This window comes from Solanum tuberosum, unplaced genomic scaffold (assembly GCF_000226075.1).
Source record: "Solanum tuberosum cultivar DM 1-3 516 R44 unplaced genomic scaffold, SolTub_3.0 scf00139, whole genome shotgun sequence".
Lineage (NCBI taxonomy): Eukaryota > Viridiplantae > Streptophyta > Magnoliopsida > Solanales > Solanaceae > Solanum > Solanum tuberosum.
Window position 1 is genome coordinate 114,404 of NW_006239063.1, and position 22,737 is coordinate 137,140.

General features: G+C 36.8%; 1 protein-coding gene across 1 annotated transcript; it reads right to left on the minus strand.

The window, feature by feature from the left end:
* Positions 1 to 8,998: 8,998 nt before the first annotated feature.
* LOC107061440 (uncharacterized) lies at positions 8,999 to 9,743 on the minus strand. The gene is made up of 2 exons (XM_015310704.1): positions 9,672 to 9,743; positions 8,999 to 9,598 (listed from the first exon to the last, which is right to left on the minus strand). Exons 1-2 carry the CDS (start codon positions 9,741 to 9,743, stop codon positions 8,999 to 9,001), a joined length of 672 nt encoding a protein of 223 aa, XP_015166190.1.
* Positions 9,744 to 22,737: the final 12,994 nt, after the last annotated feature.

A 22,737-nucleotide genomic window follows, 5' to 3' on the forward strand; every position in this document is an offset into this window, starting at 1 on the left:
GGTCATTATGAGTTTTTAGTTATGTCCTTTGGTTTGACCAATGCACCAGCAGCGTTCATGGATCTTATGAACATAGTCTTTAAACCTTGTTTAGATATGTTTGTTATCGTCTTCATTGATGACATACTAATCTATTCAAGGAATGAAAAAGATCTTGCTAGTCATCTCAGAATAGTTCTTCAGACCTTGAAGGATAGAGAGTCGTATGCCATGTTCTCCAAGTGTGAATTTTGGCTTGAGTCTATGGTGGGCCATATTATAACCAGTGATGGTATTATAGTTGATACTCAGAAAATCGAGGCAGTGCAGAATTGGCCTAGACCCACATCTCCAACTGATATTAGGAGTTTCTTGGGCTTGGCTGGCTATTATAGAAGATTTGTTGAGGGTTTCTCATCCATTTCGTCTCCTATGATGAAGTTGACTCAGAAAATAGCGAAGTTTCAATGGTCTGAACCTTGTGAGAAAAGCTTTCAAGAATTGAAGAAGAGGTTGACTAGTGCCCCGGTTTTGACCTTACCAGAGGGTACTCAAGGTTTTGTGGTGTATTGTGATGCATCCAGGGTTGGTTTGGGTTGTGTGTTAATGCAGAATGGCTAGGTGATAGCTTATGCCTCCAGACAGTTGAAGGTTCATGAGAAGAATTATCCAACTCATGACTTAGAGTTGGCTGATGTAGTTTTCACCTTGAAGATTTGGCGACACTACTTGTATGGTGTTCATGTTGATATATTCACTGATCACAAGAGCTTGCAATATGTGTTCACTCAGAAAGAGGTCAATATCAGACAAAGGAGGTGGTTAGAATTACTCAAGGATTATGACATGAGTATTCTTTATCACCCAGGTAAGGCTAATGTTGTTGCTGATGCCTTGAGCAGGTTGTCTATAGGTAGTACTACCCATGTTGATGAAGAAAACAGAGAGTTAGCGAAAGATGTGCATAGACTTTCACACTTAGGAGTCCGACTGATGGATTCCACATAAGGAGGAATAGTGGTTACGAATGGGGATGAATCATCATTAGTGTCAGAAGTGAAAGGAAAGCAAGACCAAGATCCTATTTTGCTAGACTTAAAGGAAAATGTTCATAAGCAAAGAGTATTAGCTTTTGAACAAAGGGGAGATGGTGTATTGAGATATCAAGGTAGACTGTGTATGCCTATGGTGGATGGACTCCAGGAGAGAATCATGGAGGAAGCTCATAGCTCCAGATATTCCATTCATTCGGGCTCCACAAAGATGTATCGAGATCTGAGAGAAGTATATTGGTGGAATGGCATGAAGAAGGATATTGCTGAATTTGTTGCCAAATGTCCGAATTGCCAGCAAGTAAAAGTTGAGCACCAAAGGTCTGGTGGTTTGGCGCAGAATATCGAACTTCCAGAATGGAAGTGGGAGATGATTAATATGGACTTTGTCACAGGCTTACCAAGGTCGCGCAGACAACATGATTCTATATGGGTGATTGTCGACAAAATGACAAAATCAGCCCACTTTTTGCCAATAAAGACTACCCATTCGGCAGAAGATTATGCCAGGTTGTACATTCAGGAGGTGGTGAGCCTTCATGGAGTTCTGGTCTCTATTATTTCAGACAAAGGTGCGCATTTTACTGCACAGTTTTGGAAGTCATTCCAGAAAGGCTTGGGTTCAAAGGTGAACTTGAGTACTACATTTCATCCCCAGACATATGGGCAAGCAGAGCGCACCATTCATACATTAGAAGCTATGTTGAGGGCTTGTGTGATTGATTTCAAGGGAAATTGGGATGATCACTTACCTCTCATCGAGTTTGCTTACAACAACAGTTTTCATTCTAGCATCCAAATGGCTCCATATGAAGCTCTTTATGGGAGAAGATGCAGATCTCCTATTGGATGGTTCGAAGGGTTGATAGGACCAGATTTAGTCCACCAAGCCATGGAGAAGGTGAAGGTAATTCAGGAGAGGTTGAAAACGGCGCAAAGTCATCAAAAATCCTACACAGATGTTAGGAGAAGGCCATTAGAGTTCGAAGTAGATGATTGGGTTCATTTGAAGGTTTCACCCATGAAGGGTGTCATGAGTTTTGGTAAGAAGGGGAAGCTTAGTCCCCGGTATATTGGACCTTATCGCATAGCCAAGAGGATTGGCAATGTAACTTATGAGTTGGAGTTACCGTAAGAGTTAGCAACAGTTCATCCGATGTTTCACATCTCCATGTTGAAGAAGTACATGGGATATCGTTCATTGATTGTACCAACTGAAAATGTTGGGATTAATGATAACTTATCTTATGAGGAGATTCCAGTTCAGATTTTAGATCGCCAAGTTCGCAAGTTGAGGACCAAAGAAGTAGCTTCAATCAAAGTTCTTTGGAGGAACCAATTTGTTGAGGAAGCTACTTGGGAAGTTGAAAAAAATATGAAGAAGAGATATCCACATCTCTTTGAATCCGGAGGGAATGTAGATCAAGGTAATAATTCTCTTCTTAGTACTCTTTGAATTTTGAATGAGCATGCTGATTGTTGCATTTACTTGTTGGGTGTTTGAACTAGATGTTACCACCTTTAGCTTAGTGAAATAAAGCTCATTCGAGGACGAATTTTCCCAAGGGGGAGATATTGTAACATCTCGCACCTAGAAACGACTATAAAGAGTTTAAAATATGAAAATATTGATTTTGTGGAAAGAATAAGGAAATCTGGAAATTTTGTCTAAGTTAAGAAAGTGAGTTTTGGCCATTTTCAAAAGGCCATAAATCCTAGATCAGGAGGAGTTAGGATCAGATCTTGATATGATTTGAAAGCCCTTGGAGATATCTTTCCAACGCTACCGAGTTTGCACGATTTCGACATCGTATGAGTGAGATATGCCTTTCGGAAGTTGGGTTGTTGGATTGAGGAAAGTCCCAATCCGGATTTAGGGAAGGGCAAAGTAGTCTTTTCTCTAATTAATTTCCTAATTCGTTTTTAGGGGTTTATTGGGGTAAAAACAGAACTTAATTCAGTTTTGGAAAATTAGAATACGCTTAAGGCTTGGAGAAAAGAGAAAAGAAGAAAGAAAGGGAGAAAAGCCAAGATTTCGCCAATAACGTCAAGCGTTTGGAGTGGAATTCGTCAGGGGTGATCCCTATTAAGGTATGTGGGATCTTTTAGTGATGGGATAGTTCACCCACACATCAACTTATTTTAATTCAGCGATTTTGAGTTGTTTACATGTTAAAAAGTGAAGTTCTTGAAGGATATCGTTAAGTTCTTGGTTGGTTGTGTTGTTGAAGTTTCTTGTTGTTTTGATTCGTGTTTCCGGGTGGATTTTTGACTTAGATCTATTGTAAGTTGAGAGTACTAATAACCCTAAGTATTTGGGAAAGGAACTAGGGAAGATTGGAGGGTTTAGAGATAAAAGAACAAAGGAAAAAAGTCGGAATTTTTTGGGTAAAGGGGTGGGGCGCCGCGCCAGCCAGCGCGCCCCAAAGCAGTGTCTGACGTTTTGGCCTTGGGGTGCTGCGCCAGCCAACACGCCCCAGCATATTCTCTGAGGTTTGGGGCCTGGCGCCCCACGCCTCTCAGAGCGCTAAGGACGCCAGTTCACTCCATTTTTCGCCCATCTTTTCGTACTAGTTTCTAAGTGATGTACCCATGTTTCCTAGTTGATTCTAACACTCTAAGATACATCTAACCATCATGAAATCATCCATAAACATGAGATCATGAACCTTGAATCCATGATCCAATTCAAGGAAAGTTATGATCAAAGTCAAAGAAGTTAAGAGTCAAGTCTAGAAGTTAAGAAGCAAGTCAAAGCATAGTTTCTTAAAGTTTTCAACAGTCTTTAACAAACGTTTTAACTTCATTTTAAAGCTCAAGTTTCAAGTTAAGCAAAGAGTAAAGAGTTGAGTCCATTTCTCAAAAAGCTATAAGGGAACTAAGTATTCCCAAAGAGTTTATAAATGTTTTTACACATTTGAGCAGGAAAAGGGAACATCGATTCCGAGAGAACTTGTAAGCTAAGTTTTTCAGTAATTACCTCAATTCAAAGAAAGAATTTTGCTTTTTACAAACATATGAGCTAAGTATATTTTGGAAGTAGTATTGAGCACCGATATGGGGATGCGAGTTCATATCAACGTACTGATGCCAGTTGGCCTGCATCTTCTTATGATGCAGACGCAAGTAACCAGGATCAGTATCCAGCGCCTCGTTGATCCGGCTGAGCACTCAGAGTCAGTGGTGAGCCTCATTGCATTACAGAGGACTCTTTTATTCGCTTTTAGTCTTTCATTATTAGGATGTTGTGGGATCTATCCCAACATCCATCTCAGTATTATAGAGTCTTCATAGACAGTCAAATAGTTAGTTATGAGTCTCTCATCTATGTATTTGCAGATACTTTGTTTTGAGACAAAAGTTGCCAATTTGGCTAAGATGTTATCATTTAAACTAATACATGAGTTTATTTTGTTGAGTTAAGCCTTCCGCTGAGTTAAGTAAGCCAGTCCAAGGGTTCGCTTGGGGCCAGCAATGGTCTCTGAGTGCCATTCTCACCCAGGGTGTAGGCTTAGGGAGTGACAATTCTCCTCAAGATGGGGCACCTAGCCCATTCTGCAGATGTGCGGGCTTCCCAGCTAGAGGCCGAGGTGCCTTGGATGATTGAGCGAGCTATTTTAGCTATTTTGACACCCCTATGGACATCTATTGATGCTCTCACAACGAGAGTAGAGACTTGTGAGAGTCGACAGGGGATTACTATTGAGGTTACGACTTTGAAAGTCGAGGTTTCTGAGTTGAGGAAGTATGTGGACCATTTGAAGTCCATAGACTTCACTTCACTGTTTGAGTCAGCAGAGGTCCCTGAGGTTCCGGGTACAGATGTCCCGTCCAGTTCATATATGCCTCTGGCTACCACCGGAGATTATACTATGGAGGATGTGACTGTTGTTGAGTCAGAGGAGGAGACTGATAAGGAGCAGCTCGAGGTTCAGGAGGCGGCCATCTATAGGGACCAACCTGATTTGGAGGAGACGATAGTACAGTCAGTCATTCATACATCATTGACAGAGACATCCAGAGCTACAGTTGTTGAGACCCCGGGCACTGATGCCCCGACAAATGGTGCGACTGAGTAGACAGGATCATCCTTTCCTCCCTCTCTGTTGTTTTTATTGATTTTTTGTGTTGTTAGTTGTATTTGAGGACAACTGTTTTTCTTTTGTGGGTGGGGTGAGGTATTTCCATACCTACCTCTTGTGTTTTGTTTTTGTTTGTGAATATTGGTGAATATTGGGTTTTGTGATCTAGAATTGTGTTTTAATAGTTTTGACGAGCCGGTTATCGAATGAGTCTCTTGTGATGAACCACTATTAAAAAACTACTAAAAAAAGACAGACATAAATGCGACGCCATTTGCCACATTGTCTGCCGCTTTTTAATAAAAAAATGTTTTATTTAAAAAAGCGACAGACGGCATCGCTTAGTTCATCGCTTTTTTCATCGATTTTAATGCCAACTATATATATAATTAATAATTAATTGTTTGATTTTTTTTAAAGAAGCGACGGGCATCATCTCAAAGTTTGTCGCTTTTTGGTCAAACATGTAAGAAAAGCGACGGACAGCGTCTATTAGTCCGTCACTTTTTGGTCAAAATATCGGTCAACTATTTTTTTTTAAAACGAAGGACAAAGAGACGTTGTCCGTCGCTTCTTTTAAAATACCTTTGACCAGATAGGGATTTCCATATTTGTTCTCTCTCTCGCTTCTTCTCTCTTCACTCTATTTTCTCCCTTCTCTCTACATTCTGTCGTCGTCGCCTCCAGTCGCCGCCGCCCCAGCTCATTCCCTCCATGCCTGCCAGTCGTTGACGCCGCTGCCTCTCTCCTCTTTGTTAAGGTTAGTTCCAAATATTTGGTTTTTTTCAATTCTTGTGATTATAGTTAATTTTTAGTTAGTATATTATTATTTTAGTTTATTGGGTTGTGTTTAATCAATTGTTAATTTGATTTGATTATTGTTAGTTAGGTATATAGAATTGAAGATTTTTGAATTTAAGGTTTTTTGTTAAAATTAGGCATGTTTTGAATTGGGCATTGTTAGTTAGTGAATGAATTAGGATTTTTGTTAGGGTTTTCAAGATTTTGAATTAGGATTATTATTAGGGTTTTGAATTGAAGATTTTTGAATTTAGGATTTTTTTAAAATTTTGATTGATTGTTAGTTAGTAAAGTGTTAATTTTAAGTTAGATTAGTAATTGAAGTGTTTAGAGTAGTATATGATGAGTGTTATGAATATATATTAATGATTAGGTATTTTTTTTTGAATTAGAACTTGATCTATAATTAATTGTTTCGATTAAAAGTTTATATATAACTTATTTTATAGATTAGATATGAACTTGAATTTAAAATTTGAACTTGAACTAATTGAACATGGACCATGAATATAACTATTGAATTTAATTAGAACTTGAACTAATTGAACTTAGAACTTGAATATAACAAATTATTGGATTTGAACTTTATATATAACTAATAACTTTTATGTGGACTTGAATTTAGAAATTGAACTTGAATATAACTAATTCTTGGTGACCTTAATTGATTAGAACTTAATAATTAAACTTAATTAGAACTTGAACTTAATTTGAAGTTAATTAGTTAGAAACTTTGAACTTAATTTATAATAAATTGAACTTAATTAGAATTAATATAATTAATTATTTGAAAATCTTAAAACTTTATTAAAATTTATGAATTAATTAAGCTTGCACTTTGTATATTAACAATTAATTAATGTAGTAAAAATTATTATTAAATTTAATTTATTAGTATAAATTGAATATCTATATTTTGTAGATGGATCATCGTTTGTGGATGTATAATATGCATTATGAAACTGGTGATGGTTTGAAACATGAGTTTATTGACGGTGTCAGAGATTTTATTCAACATACAATGACACTTGACATTTTCAAGAATAATGGATTGGTTAGGTGTCCTTGTATTGCATGTAAGTGCTTAATTTTTTTTAAACCAGATACAGTTATGGTTCATTTGTACCGTAATGGATTTAAGCCTAGATATTTTGTATGGACTGATCATGGAGAAAGAGATGGATTTGATGGTATGTTTTATAATTCGATGCATGTGGATGAATATAATATGCTTGCACCACATGGCCAAATTAGGATTGAACATGATAGGGTTCATGAAATGATCAATGATGCTTTCGGGGTGCAAGGTGGGATGGTACCCAAACAATATTTTGATGAAGCTCCTAATGAAGAAGCATGACGCTTCTATGATCAATTAGAAGAGTCTAGTAATCCACTATGTGAAGGGAGTCCGCATTCTACCTTGTCAGTTGCGGTTAGATTAATGAATATTAAATCATATTGGAATGTTCCTAATGTGGCTATGGACTCAATGTTTGATCTTTTGGGTGAACTAGTTAATCCGGAGTTTAACATACCTAAGAACTTCTATCAGGCATAGCGTTTGGTTTCCAAGTTAGGATTGACGTATGATAGAATTCATTGTTGTGTTAATGGCTGGATGCTATTTTACAAGACTGATAGTGAATTAGAAAATTGTAAATTTTGTGGACATGTTCATTATAAGAGGACTCCGGCTAGAAAAATGGTCCCAGTTAAGGTGATGTATTATCTACCTCTCATTTCTAGGTTAAAGAAGTTGTATGCATCGATGAGGTCTGCCCCACATATGAGATGGCATAGTGAATATAGAAGGCCGTCGGGTTTCTTGTCTCATCCATCTGATGGTGAAGCATGGAAGTATTTTGATAATGTATATCCTGATTTTGCTAGTGAACCAAGAAATGTTAGATTGGGGTTGTGTGCAGATGGCTTCACACCATTCTCTAATGTTGCTTCGCCTTATTCATGTTGGCCGGTATTTGTTACTCTGTATAATCTTCCTCCTGAAATGTGCATGACCAGTCCCTACATCTTTCTAAGTTGGGTTATTCCAGGTCCCCGTAATCCAAAAAGTTTGATTGATGTCTATCTACAACCATTGATAGATGAGCTCAAACAATTGTGGTTTGAAGGCGTTTTGACTTATGATATATCAACTAAGCAGAATTCCATTATGCGTGCTTCTTTAATGTGGACTATTAATGATTTTCCTGCATACGGGATGTTGTCTGGTCGGATGACAACTGGAAAGCTAGCATATCCGTATTGCATGCAAAATAGTAAGGCATTCACTTTAAAGCATGGTCGAAAAAATGCATGGTTTGATTGTCATCGACAGTTCTTGCCAATGGACCATGAGTTTAGAAAGATGAAAAATGCATTTAGGAAAAATAAGGTTGAAAGTGACCTCCCACCTCCATTAGTCACAGGGCATCAAATTTGGGGGAGAGTTTCTCAATTACCTAAAATTACAGAAGCTTCACCTTCTAGACTTCCTGGATATGGTATTGAACATTGGACCAAACAAAGAATATTTTGGGACTTGCCGTATTGGAAGGACAATCTGCTATGACATAATCTTGATGTGATGCACATTGAAAAAAATTATTTTGACAATTTGTTTAACACAGTGATAGATGTTAAGGGTAAGACAAAAGACAATCCAAAAGCTAGAATGGACATAAAGGAATATTGTAGGAGAAAAGAGTTATGGCTGCAGGAATTACAAAATGGTAAAATAGTTAAGCCCAAAGGCAGCTTTTCATTCACATTGGATGAGAAACGTGAAATTTGTGAGTGGGTTAAAAATTGAGGATGTCGTAGGGCTATGCTTCAAATTTAGGAAAGCGGGCAGATATGAATGAAGGAAAATTGATAGGTATGAAAAGTCATGATTGTCTTGTGTTCATGGAAACTTTAATTCCTATCGCTTTTAGCCATCTACCCGAAAGGATATGGAAACCAATCACAGAGATAAGTCTTTTCTTAAAAGATTTGTATTTTGGAAAGTTGTTGGGAAGTAGTTTAGACAGGATGAAGGAAAATATTTTTGTTATTACTACTAAGTTGGAGAAGATATTTCTATGTGGTTTTGCCTTCTGAACAATAATATTCATCTAGATTGGTAGACTCTTTTATGACATGATGAGTAGCACCGGAGACAACAATCCATTGATTTTCTGCAACTTGGTTACCTGAAAGAAAATTGGCCTTTGCCTCTAAATGATTATGAGACTGTGACTGACAAACATTAGCAGTATGAGTCTGTTTATTGCATAACTGACAGTGAACATGGTTATTGATGTAATGCCCTTGCGTAGGAGCAGTTGTACGATTGCTCGAACGCCACTGTGAGGTGTTGTTGGGTCGATGAGCAGTGTGGTTGTTGGAATTTATAGATCTGTTGCGAGTTACCATAGCAGCAGTTATGGCACTAGTTTTTTTCTTCACTTCCTCATGTCTGAGAAAGAGATGATAATCAATTAGTTTTGCATATGACTCATCATAAGAAATGATAGAATCTCTTATTCGAATTGCAGTGGAAATCTCACAAAAATTGGACCCAAGACCACTCAAAATTTTCACAACCAGCTCATCGTTAGTGATTGTAACTACAGCAGTAGCGAGCTCATTGTAGAGAGAGAGCACTTGATGAAGATAATCAGCTACAGGATGGGAGTCCTTTGATAGACGCACGAGCTAGTCACGAAGGCTAAATATTTGTGTTTGGGACTTGTTGGCATAAGCAAGATACAGTGTCCCAAGCAAGTCGAGTAGAAGAGGAAGAACCTACAGCTGCAGTGGTTGTCAGATTGACAGAAGCCATGATGGCATTCTATATCAATTAATCTTGATGGAACCAAAGGCTATAGTTGTGTTTGCGACCTCTCTATTGTTTTGTGTGATAGTTGTGTAGGAGCTGGGGAAAAGCCATCATGATGGCCAAACAGATTTTGCTCGTGCATGAGTATGGAAATTCGGGCCTTCCAGCTAGAAGATTTTGGCTTCCAACAAGCTTTATCGGTAGATGTCACACAAGATTAAACTGATCAACAACGTTAGAGTTGCTGCTAGTGGTAGAGTCCACATTATGGACGTTCTCAGTCATGTTAAGAGAGATTTTGTAGTGGTAGTCAGAGGATAAAAAAATCTCGGAAGAGTTAGACGAGAGCTCTGAAACCATATAATGACTTGAGTAAGATGAAGCAAACGATTACTTTATTAATCAATTATAAACTGAACTATGTACGTAAACAAAATAACATAGTCCCTTCTACAGTGGAAACTATCCAGAGACCAAGGAAAATAAAATATTAGATTCCTAGAGTAGTGGAAACAGAATAGCTAACAATACAGTAAAATAATCTACCTATACAACAGTAACTATAAGAATTAAGAAGTTATAAATAATGTTCTAATAATATACATCTTCATTATATATAAGGTTGTTAAGGAAAGATATTTCTATAGGTAAATATCCATGAAAAATGAGATTTACTAGCTAGCTTGAAAGATATTGGTGACTTTGATAAGTTGATAGTATAAATCTTTTTTTACCAGTGTGCTCCTTTTGTCACAATTAATGAGGCATTTTTTTGCTTTGTGAGATTCAAACTAGGTGAACTGATCTTGCGCATATTTATATGCTTAATTACTATTATTTTTCCACATGTACCTCGTGTTTTGAGAGTATTCTTTATACTATTTGTTATGTTGTGATTGATATTGTGATGATCGCACTCTAAGACATGTGAATAGCCTATGCAGGAATTTTCGAATAGAGAAGAAAGGAATGGATGCAACTCCAAGGAGCTTGATGTTATTTCTTGAAGGTGCTTGGTTGTTTCTTTAAGCAATTGGAGCACTAATTAGTGGTGTTCGTTTGGCTTCTTCATGCTTAAGAAAGATCTCATGGTCAAGCAGTTTCTCATAAAGTTCTTTATTAGGTGATCATTGTTTCATGCAACCGGATGGCTGCAGAGATAGTGTTATAGTCGGGTTCAAGGCCTTGGAGGATTCTCACATTAAGTTGCACAACAGTGATTGGTGCTCCACCGATTGCAAGTTCATCAGCAATTGAATGTAGTATCAAGCCTAGAATCTTTGGTAATACTAGCTAGTTAATCTTGGAAACTGATAATTCCTGTATGTGATTTATTGGCGAAGGTAGTGTACATGGACTCCCAAGCTTTGCATGCCGATGTGACTGTTGTAACAATTGATGCAAGTGTAGGTTCCACCGATGCTAAGATGGTGTTTTGGACAAGTTGATCTTGTCGAAACCAGTTCATATAAGGTGGATTAGAGTGGTTTCATTGTTTCCTGTAAGTGAGATTGGAGGAGCAACAGTTGTGCCATCAAGAGGACCGAAAAGGTTGCATAAGCAACGACACATGTGCCTTCTAGGTGGTGAAGTTATGACTGCCGGCAAGTTTGATGGGTAATTGAAGGCAGGGTTAAATTGCACGATGACAATGTTGTTGGTTGTGGTATCTACATTAACAACAGTGGTATTGGGGACAATTTTTCCGTAAGACAGCAACTAGGATTAGAGGGAAAAATTGGGATCATACCCGTGTGAGCTTTTAGAGCCCTGATACCATAAAACAACTTATACCACTAGACTGAGAATGAGAAGTATTCTGCATTATTCATAAGCTGATGTAGAATATATATAAGTGTTGATATAATAATGAGTCCTAAAGGGATACAACACTAATCCTAGTTGTACAAGAAGATAAAATCACGTTATATCTCTTTTACAATGAAGGTTAAGAATTCAGAAAAATCTGGAAAATATATATTCAAAAATAATTTTATATATACTGTCTGTCTTTATTATACAATGGTGCTTTTAAACTTATGTGCTAAATTGGCCCTTAACGTGATAATAATACTTGAAGTTAATCATTACAAAGTAGTAATATTTTAAATGCTTGAGGGTAAGTTCTGGCAAAATCTTGTTGGATATTCCTTTCCATAATAAGTTTCATCTTATTGGATATGTCTTCCCATAAAATCATGTTGCATTAAGTCTACATGAAATTCTGATCGAGCTCCCTCAAATATCAAAGAATTCTTTTAACTCTTACGTACTCAATTCTGAAAAGAAATTATCATCTCCACTATATGTATCAGTATAAACACCTTGATGATTCATGAATTGATGTTGATTATGTTGCTAATCCTGAGTGATGTGCCGCGAAAGCTTGGCACATTTGATGCTTAAAAATAAGCCCGGTTTCCCCTCCTGACCAACTGACGCCATTATTTAGGTTGTAACGAACGTCCATGAAAAATTTCGGCAAAAAAATTCAAGAATCTTGTATCACCAAATATCCATGGACTATAGCACACGAAAATCGGTAAAATCCAGTTTATCCTGCTTTGGAGCTCGTTATAACTTGAAAATGCACTTGTTTGCCCTTCGGGACCAACTAACACCTTTAATAAGGTCATAACGGACGTCCATGAAAATTTCGGTAAATTTTTTTTGTAATCCTATCACCAAAAATTCATGGACTATAGCACACGAAAATAGGTAAAATCTGGTTTTTCCTGCGTTGGGGCTCGATTAAACTTAAAAATGAGCCCGTTTGCCCTTCGGGGCCAACTAACGCTATTGATAAGTTCTTAACGAACTGTCCATGAAAAATTTTAGTAAAAAAAATTCCAGAATGTAGTATCACCAAAAATCTATGGACTATAGCACACAAAAATTAGTAAAATCTGGTGTTTCCTGCTTTAGGGCTTGTTTAAACCTGAAAAAGCGCCTATTTTTCCCTCGAAACCAACTGACGCCACTAATAAGATCGTAACGGACAACAATGAAAAAATACAACAAAAAAAAATTCCAAAATTCTATCACCAAATATCCAAGGTCTATAGAACACGAAAATTTATAAAATCTGGTTTTTCTTTCCTGGGGGCTAGTTTGAACTTGAAAATGCGCCTATTATCCCCTCAAGACCAACAAGCGCCCATTCATAAGGTCGTAAGGGACGTCAATGAAAAATTTTGGCAAAACAATTTACGGATTCCTTCCAACAAAAATCCTAGACTATTATAGCACACAAAAATCAGTATAATCTGGTTTTTCATGCTTTAGGGCTCGTTTGAACTTGAAAATGTTCCTGTTTACCCTTCGGGACAACCTGACGCCATTAATAAGGTTGTAACAGACGTCCACTAAATTTTTTTGGCAAAAACAATTCTAGAATCCTATATCACAAAAGAAACATGGACCATAGCATACGAAAATCGGTAAAATCTAGTTTTCCTACTTTTGGGCTCGTTTGAACTTTAAAATACATCTGTTTACCCCTCGGAACCAACTGAAGCCATTAATAAGGTCGTAACGGACGTCCATTAAAAAAATTCAGCAAAAATAAAATCCAGAATCATGTATCATCAAAAATCCATACACTAAGCACACGAAAATCGATAAAATCTAGTTTTTCCTTCTTTGGAGCTCATTTGAGCTTGAAAATTCACCGATTTGCCCTTTGGGACCAAACTGACGCCATTAATAAGGTCATAACGGACATCCATGAAAATTTCGGCAAAAAAAAGTAGGGAATCCTATCACCACAAATCCATGGACTATAGCACGAGAAAATAGGTAAAATCCGGTTTTTCCTACTTTAGAGCTCGTTTGAACTTGAAAATGCGCCCGTTTTCCCCTCGGGACTAACTAACGCCATTAATAAGGTCATAACGGACATCCATGAAAATTTCGGCAAAAAAAAGTAGGGAATCCTATCACCACAAATCCATGGACTATAGCACGAGAAAATAGGTAAAATCCGGTTTTTCCTACTTTAGAGCTCGTTTGAACTTGAAAATGCGCCCGTTTTCCCCTCGGGACTAACTAACGCCATTAATAAGGTCGTAACAGGCGTCCATGAAAATTTTTGGCAAAAAGAATTCCAAAATCTTGTATCACCAAAAATTCATGCACCATAGCACACGAAAATCGGTAAAAGTTGGTTTTTTGCTGCTTTAGGGCTTGTTTGAACTTGAAAATATGCTGGTTAGCCCCTCGAGACCAACTGACACCATTAATAAGGTCATAACGGACCACCATGAAAAAATTCGGCAAATTAAATTACGAAATCCTATCGCCAAAAGTTCATGGACTATAGCAGGAAAATCAGAAAAATCTAGTTATTTCTGCTTAGGGGTTCGTTTGAACTTGAAAATGCGCCTCTTTGCCCCTCGGGAACAACTAAAGCCAATAATAGGGTTGTAACGAGTGTCCATAAAAAATTTTGGCAAAAAAACTATAGATTCCTCTCACCAAAAATCCATGGACGCACACAAAAATTGGGAAAATCTTGTTTTTTCTGCTTTGGGGATCATTTGAACATGAAAATGCACCTGTTTTCTCCTCGTGACCAATTGACGCCATTAATAAGGTTGTAACGAACGTCCACTAAAAATTTTGACAGAAAAATTCTGGAATCCTTTATCACAAAATATCCATGGATTATATACCACATGAAATCTTCTAAAATCTGGTTTTTCGTGCTTTGGCGGGTCGTATGACCTTGAAAATGTGCCAATTTCCCCGTGGAACCCACTGATGCCATTAATAATGTCGTAACAGGCATCAATGAAAGATTTTGGCAAATTTTTTTTTTGGATTCCTATCACAAAAAATCCATGGACTTTAGAACACAAAAATCGGTAAAATATGCTTTTTCCTGCTTTGGAGGTCGTTTGAACTTGAAAATGTACCAAGTTTCCCCTCGTGACCAACTGACGCTATTAATAAGGTTTTAATGGACGTCCATGAAATATTTCGGCAAAAAATAATTTCTAGAATCCTTTGTCACCAAAAATCCATGGACTATAGCACAAGAAAGTCTGTAAATTATAGTTTTTTCTACTTTGGGGCTCGTTTGAACTTGAAAATTTGCGTGTTTGCCAGCTGGGACCAATCGATGCCATTAATAAGGTCGTAACGGATATCCAGGATAATTTGGGCAAAAATTCTGAAATCCTATCACAAAAAATCCATAGACTATAATATACGAAAATAGGTAAAATATGGGTTTTCCTGCTTTGGGGCCCATTTGAACTTGAAAATGTATCTATTTTCCTATCGGGACCAACTAACGCCATTATTAGGTCGTAATGGACGTCCATAAAAAAAATTGGAAAAGAAATTCTAGAATCCCGTGAAATGCACTCATTTACCCCTCGGGACCAACCGACGCCATTAATAAGGTTTTAACGGATGTTCGTGAAAAATTTTGGCAATTTTTTTTGGAATCCTATCACAAAAAATCCATGGACTATAGCACACGAAAATCGGTAAAATATGGTTTTTCCTGCTTTAGGGCTTGTTTGAATTGGAAAATACGCTTGTTTGCCTCTCGAGACCAAGTGACACCATTAATATGGTCATAACAGACGTCCATGAACAATTTCGGCAAAAAACAAATCTGGAATTCGATCACCAAAAAATCATTGATTATAGCACACGAAAATCGGTAGAATCTATTATTTCCTGCTTTGGGGATCATTTGAATTTGAAAATGAACTCATTTTCCCCTAGAGACCAACTGAAGCCATTAATAAGGTCGTAAAAGACGTCCTTGAAAATTTTTGGCAACTAAAATTCTGGATTCCTTTCACCAAAAATCCATGGACTATATCACACAAAAATCGGTAAAATCTGGGTTTTCCTTCTTTGAGGCTCGTTTGAACTTGAAAATATGTCTGTTTACCCCTCGAGACCAACTGACGCCATTACTAAGGTTGTAACAGACATCCATGAAATATATCTTTAAAAAAATCCAAAATGTTTTATCACCAAAAATCCATGAACTATAACACACGAAAATCGTTAAAATCTGGTTTTTCCTACTTTTGGGATCATTTAAACTTTAAAATGTGCCAGTTTTCCCCTCGGGACCAAAATACGCCATTAACAATGTCATAACAGACGTCCATTAAAAATTTTAGCAAATTTTTTTTTGGAATCATGTATCACCAAAAATCGATGGACAAGCACACGAAAATTGGTAAAATCTAATTTTTCCTGGTTTGGGGTTTGTTTGAACTTGAAAAGTCACTTGTTTGCCCCTCGGGACCACCTTACGCCATTAATAAGGTTGTATCGGACGTCCATGAAAAGTTTCGGTAACAAATATCAAGAATCCTATCACCAAAAATTCATGGACGCACACGAAAATTAATAAATTCTGGGTTTTCTGCTTTAGGGCTCATTTGACCTTGAAAATGTGCCAGTTTGCCCTTCGGGACCAACTGATGGATTAATAAGGTTGTAATTGACGTTCATGAAAACATTCAGCGAAAAAAATTTCGTAATCATGTCTCACCAAAAATCCATGGACTATAGCACACGAAAATTGGTAAAATCAGGTTTTTCTTGCTTTGGGCTCGTTTGAACTTCAAAATGCGCCCGTTTACCCCTGGGACCAACTGACGCCATTACTAAGGTCATAACGGATGTCCATGAAATATTTCGGGAAACAAAAACTTTGAAATCTTGTATTACCAAAAATCCATGGACTAGCATAGGAAAATCGATAAAACTTGGATTTCCTGCTTTGGGACTTGTTTGAACTTGAAAATGCACTCATTTACCCCTCGGGACCAACCGACGCCATTAATAAGGTTTTAACGGATGTTCGTGAAAAATTTTGGCAATTTTTTTTGGAATCCTATCACAAAAAATACATGGACTATTGTACACGAAAATTGGTAAAATATGGTTTTTCCTGCTTTGGGGCTCTTTTGAACTTGAAAATGCGCATGTTTGCCTCTCGGGCCAAACTGCGCCATTATTTAGGGTGTAATGAACGTCTATGAAAAAATTTGGAAAACAAATTTTGAAATCCTATATCACCAAAAATTCATGGAATATAGCACATTTAAATCAGTAAAATCTCATTTTCCCTTCTTTGGGGCTCGTTTACACTTGAAAATGCACCCGTTTACCCCTAAAGACCAAGTGACGACATTAATAAGGTCGTTACGGATGTCCATGAAAATATTTGGCAAAAAAAATTCTGAAATTCTATCTCACAAAAAATCTATGGACTAGCACACGAATATCTGTAAAATCTGGTTTTTCCGGTTCTAGGGCTCGTTTTCCCCTCAATACCAACTGACTCCATTAATAAGGTCATAACGAACGTCCATGAAAAAATTCGACAAAAAATATTTGGGAATCCTATCACCAAAAATCCATGAAATTAAACACAAAATCGGTAAAAAATTGTTTTTCCTGCTTTAGGGCTCATATGAACTTGAAAATGCGCTTGTTTGCCACTCGAGACAAACTGACTCTATCAATAAGATCGTAACGGACGTCCTTGAAAAAATTTGGCAAAAAACATTTCGGAATCCGGTATCACCAAAAATCCATGGACTATAGTACACGAAAATTGGTAAAATTTGTTTTATGCTTCTTTGTGGATCGTTGGAACTTGAAAATGCGCTTGTTTACCCCTCAGGACGAACTGACTCCATTATTAAGGTTGTAATAGACGTCCATGAAAATTTTTGGCAAAAAAATCCAGTATCCTATCACAAAAACTCCATGGACTATAACACACAAAAATTGGTATTATCTTGTTTTTCCTGCTATGGGGCTCGTTTGAACTTGAAATTGCGTCCGTTTTTCCCTCGGGACCAATTGACGCCATTAATCAGGTTGTAACAAACATCCATGAAATATTTCAGCAAATTTTTTTTGGAAATCTTGTATCACCTAAAATCAATGGACTATAGCCCACGAGAATCGGTAAAATCTTGTTATTCCTACTTTGGGGCTCGTTTGAACTTGAAAATGCACCTATTTCCCCCTTCGGACAAAATGACTGTAACACCTCGTATTCAAAAAGGCAAGAAAATTTTAGTTTTCTCAAACCTAGTGTCAAGACCAACAACACCATCCACAACCTGTAGGTGGGACGACGGTCCGTCGAAGTTTTATAATGCCCTAATACCTAGCTAAAACACACACAACAATTTGGGCTTCTCAGCTAGTTCCTTTGACCCACATTCTAAACCCTTTGACAAAATTATTTTTTAAGGTAATAAGTAATATTTTGTCACAATAGTCCCAATTTAAGTTGGGCTCCAATCTCACAATTAATAAGTTTATAAATATTGTCGGTCCTATTATTTTTAACTTAATTTTTCTATATTATTTATACCCCTAAAATATCTGAGGGTCCTACTACCCTCTAAAAATTATTGTCAAAATTGTACTTCTTGTTGTGTTTTAACTGTTAAGTACACTTTTGCACTCATTTTTGTATTTATGAAACTACATGAATCATTTTGATATTTAAAAATTATTCTTGATAATTTGCACATGTTTTCTTTATTTACGAAATTGTCATGTACTTGTAAAGCTATTGATACTTTGTACAAGTTCCTTTAATTTATTTGGTATATAAAATTGGAGCAAAAACAACAATTAGACAACAAAACAAATTGGACCAAAATAATTCAGGGGTTAAAATGATATGGAATAATTATGTTTAGTGGGTACTATCACCTTCATATAGTTTAGAAGTGTAAATAATACATAAAACTTAAATTCAAAGGGATACTATGACATTTCCATAATTTAAATGTATAATTAATAATTTTGTGAAAATTCAAGGGAGATTATTATGCCTAATTCCTACTTTTATTTTGTATCTTCTAAGTAGTACACACAGTTACTGCATACGTACTACCAACATCAGTTTATGAATCATTACCAACATCAGTTTATGAATCATCAAGGAGATAGGTTGATTGCACAACAAAGTGTTGTAGAGCCATGTGATTTCTCGATGACTTAATATTGGCATCATAACCAACATCCGTTTATCAGTCATCAAGATGTTAATATTAATACAAATAGTGCACATGAGTTATTTCCATAACAGAATGATGTAGATCCAGCCGATGCATTGATGATTCAGGATCAGCATCATGATCAACATCAATTTATGAGTCATCAAGGTGGTCATATTGATATATGTAGTTTAGATGAGTGATTTGCACAATGGACTGCATTCATTTAGGATGAACCTTATGATCAACATCAGTTGATGAGTCATCAAGGTGTTAATATTAATACAATTAATGCACATGAGTTATTTCCACAACAGAATGATATAAAGCCAATGGATGCCTTGATGATTCAGGATAAACGTTATGATCAACATCAGCTTATGGGTCATCAAAGAGTTAATACTGACACAAATAGTGGAGATAGGTTGTTTCCACAACAAAGTGTTGTAGAGCCAAGTTATTTCTTGATGACTCAAGGTAGTGCACATAAGTTATTACCACAACAGAATGATACAGAGTCAACATATGCCTTGATGAACGTCCAAACATACACCTCAATTAAGAGATATAAACGGTCGAAGTCAATTTATAGAACTCAACGTGAGTTGAGGTCGATCCCACAGAGAATTTCTTTACATAAATGATTTCCCTATCGCGTTTTATCCAAATGTCGTTATTATTTCCTAAATAAACAATTGCAAAAAGTAAAATTGGGTTAAGCAGTAATGCTTTAGAAATCATAGTTACAAACTAAAATCTATTTGAGCAATTAACAAAATATCAGTTTTAGCAGCTGTTTCAATAATTAACTGAAACTAGGATTGTGTTCCCCATAACGTTGCATCTAACGTTCTTTCGTTATTGAGTTTCAAGCAGCTTACGTCTACAAATTACATGCTAGTTAACTATATCTAATACTTCTCAGTCTACTCAGATAATATTCACTCAAATCCTCTTGGTCCCAGAGTGTTATACGATTTACCCTCGCTTACACTGGGGTTAAGATTCTTTTCTCTCGAACTCAAACTTTAACTCCATTTAGTTAGATTAGTTCCTTTTTACTAACTATCATTTTTCTCTCGAACAAATGACAGATACATGCTTTACCTAATGTGTGCACTCATTAGGATATATGAATAACGAAAACTAAACTACAGTTTGTAACCACAAATTGCCTTTCACTCGTTTTACGAAATCACACTTAGAATTTTGTCATGGATCCCACAACCCCAGTTGTGGTGTTTAGCTCCTCATGATTTCACGTAAATATTCAGAAATATAGAATGAAAACATGTTAGAAAGTACTTACGAGAATAAGCAATCAACAACCACTTTGATATTTCAAAAATCCGAAATCGAAATCAAACATAATTCCAAATTCAAAGTTGAAACCAAAAGCTTTGAATTATTGAAACTTGTTCGTCGGTCAATGAAAGATAAGATAAAAATGTAAAAACGACCTAATTAATTCAAATAAGTCTTTTTAAAAAGAGTCCTACTCGAAGTAGGACTGAACTGTTGGGCCCTTTCACGGCCACTTCCACGACCCATCAAGGGAACCACGGTCCATGAAGCCCTCTGTCACGACCCGGGAGCACCCCCAAGTCGTAACAAGGCGTACTCGATCCCGAAGGGGTCTTATACAAGCCACATATTCATTCATTGCATTCAATAATGAAAATAGTGCGGAATAATAAAAAAACTTATTTACATCCACACATTTAAACTTCTTAAAACAACTTTAAAAACACACAGCGGAAGTCTAAGTCTCACATGGCCATCTTAGACACAAACAAAAACATAAGTAGGGACACGGCCCTTTACAATCAAAACAAAACTAAAAGTGTCTATTACATGAACAAAAGAACTTAAAAGTCTTGTCCTCGAATCCATGAGGACATACCAAGTCTTGGAGGAAAGCAATCCAACACTTCAAACTAGCTAAGAGGGATCACTTGCCGGAACCTACACTTGTAGTAAAAACATGAAGAATATGGGTTAGTACACAAAAATGTACTAAGTATGATGACCATGCAAAACATGCTTTAAAAGGGACATTTTAGTTAGAAACCATGCATTATGCCACCTTTTTGAAATATCATGAACAATAGCATAAAAGACATACAAGACAAGCATAACATCAAGTAAGTCATAATATCACCTTTAAACAATATCAACATGAAAACCTTTACCTTGGACCTTCACCTCAAGAAACCCTTATGCTATACCTCGTGCAATGTATGGATGGCGTCCCATACCACCATCCATACTAAGGCACCACATTGAGGTCACTTAAGGTAACTTATCATTCCTTTCTTTCACCTTTGCACAATATTCATACATAAGAGGTATATCATTAATTAAGACATGACAAGGGAGTGTCCATGATTATGATAATGTTGTTGTGTTGATTGAAAGGCTATTCTCATGAGCACATAATGAACATTATGTGAAATGTTTTCTCACATAATGAAGATTCTAGGTTGAAGGCTTTCTCACCTAATTGAATCTAATATTTACATGTGGACATGATGTGAAATGTTTTCTCACTGTCACGACCCGGGAGCACCCCCAAGTTGTAACAAGGCGTACTCGACCCCGAAGGGGTCTTATACAAGCCACATAGTCATTCATTGCATTCAATAATGAAAATAGTGCGGAATAATAAAAAAACTTATTTACATCCACACATTTAAGCTTCATTAAAACAACTTTAAAAACACACAGCGGAAGTCTAAGTCTCACATGGCCATCTTAGACACAAACAAAACATAAGTAGGGGCACGGCCCTTTACAATCAAAACAAAACTAAAAGTGTCTATTACATGAACAAAAGAACTTAAAAGTCTTGTCCTCGAATCCATGAGGACATACCAAGTCTTGGAGGAAAGCAATCCAACACTTCAAACTAGCTAGGAGGGATCACTTGCCGTAACCTACACTTGTAGTAAAAATATGAAGAATATGGGTTAGTACACAAAAATGTACTAAGTATGATGACCATGCAAAACATGCTTTAAAAGGGACATTTTGGTTAGAAACCATGCATTATGCCACTTTTTGAAATATCATGAACAATAGCATAAAAGACATACAAGACAAGCATAACATCAAGTAAGTCATAATATCACCTTTAAACAATATCAACATGAAAACCTTTACCTTGGACCTTCACCTCAAGAAACCCTTATGCTATACCTCGTGCAATGTATGGATGGCGTCCCATACCACCATCCATACTAAGGCACCACATTGAGGTCACTTAAGGTAACTTATCATTCCTTTCTTTCACCTTTGCACAATATTCATACATAAGAGGTATATCATTAATTAAGACATGACAAGGGAAAATAACTCGTAATATAACCCAAGTATAACATGCATAACATATTAAGCATTTAAGAGCCAACATTCTTTAATAACCTCATTTAGGGTACATTCATGTCACAGTCATTAGGATTTAGAGAAACTCACTATGACCCTCTCCAAGCCTACTCGTGCAATGTATAGGTAGCATCCCATACTGCTACCTACACTTTGTAGAACCTATCAAGAAACCATAATGAAATCTCACATGATGGGAAGTAAGCATTTAACCGACATAGACCATGAGAGCTTGTCATGGAATCCGGTGTCATGAGTCCCCACACCGAAAAGAGGTGGTCTACTTGCCTAAGGAAGACCGGTATATATAGCTTAATGGATCCACTAGCTTCCTATGCGGGCACATAGTTTATGGGATAAGGTAGACGATCATTGAAACTCATGCCTAACTGTCGGGGGAGTTTCCATCTAACCAAATCCGCTCGGTGCTTAGCCTACATTCCCATAGAATAGTTCATTACTTTGACATCATCACACATGAAAGGGTGCCATAAGCCTGCCGATTCAAGGTACATTTAGGAAAGCTCATTAACTCCTCTTGAAAGGGTGCCATGGGCCTACCGATTCAAGTCTCATCATTAACCTTTATGGAAAGGTGCCATAGGCCT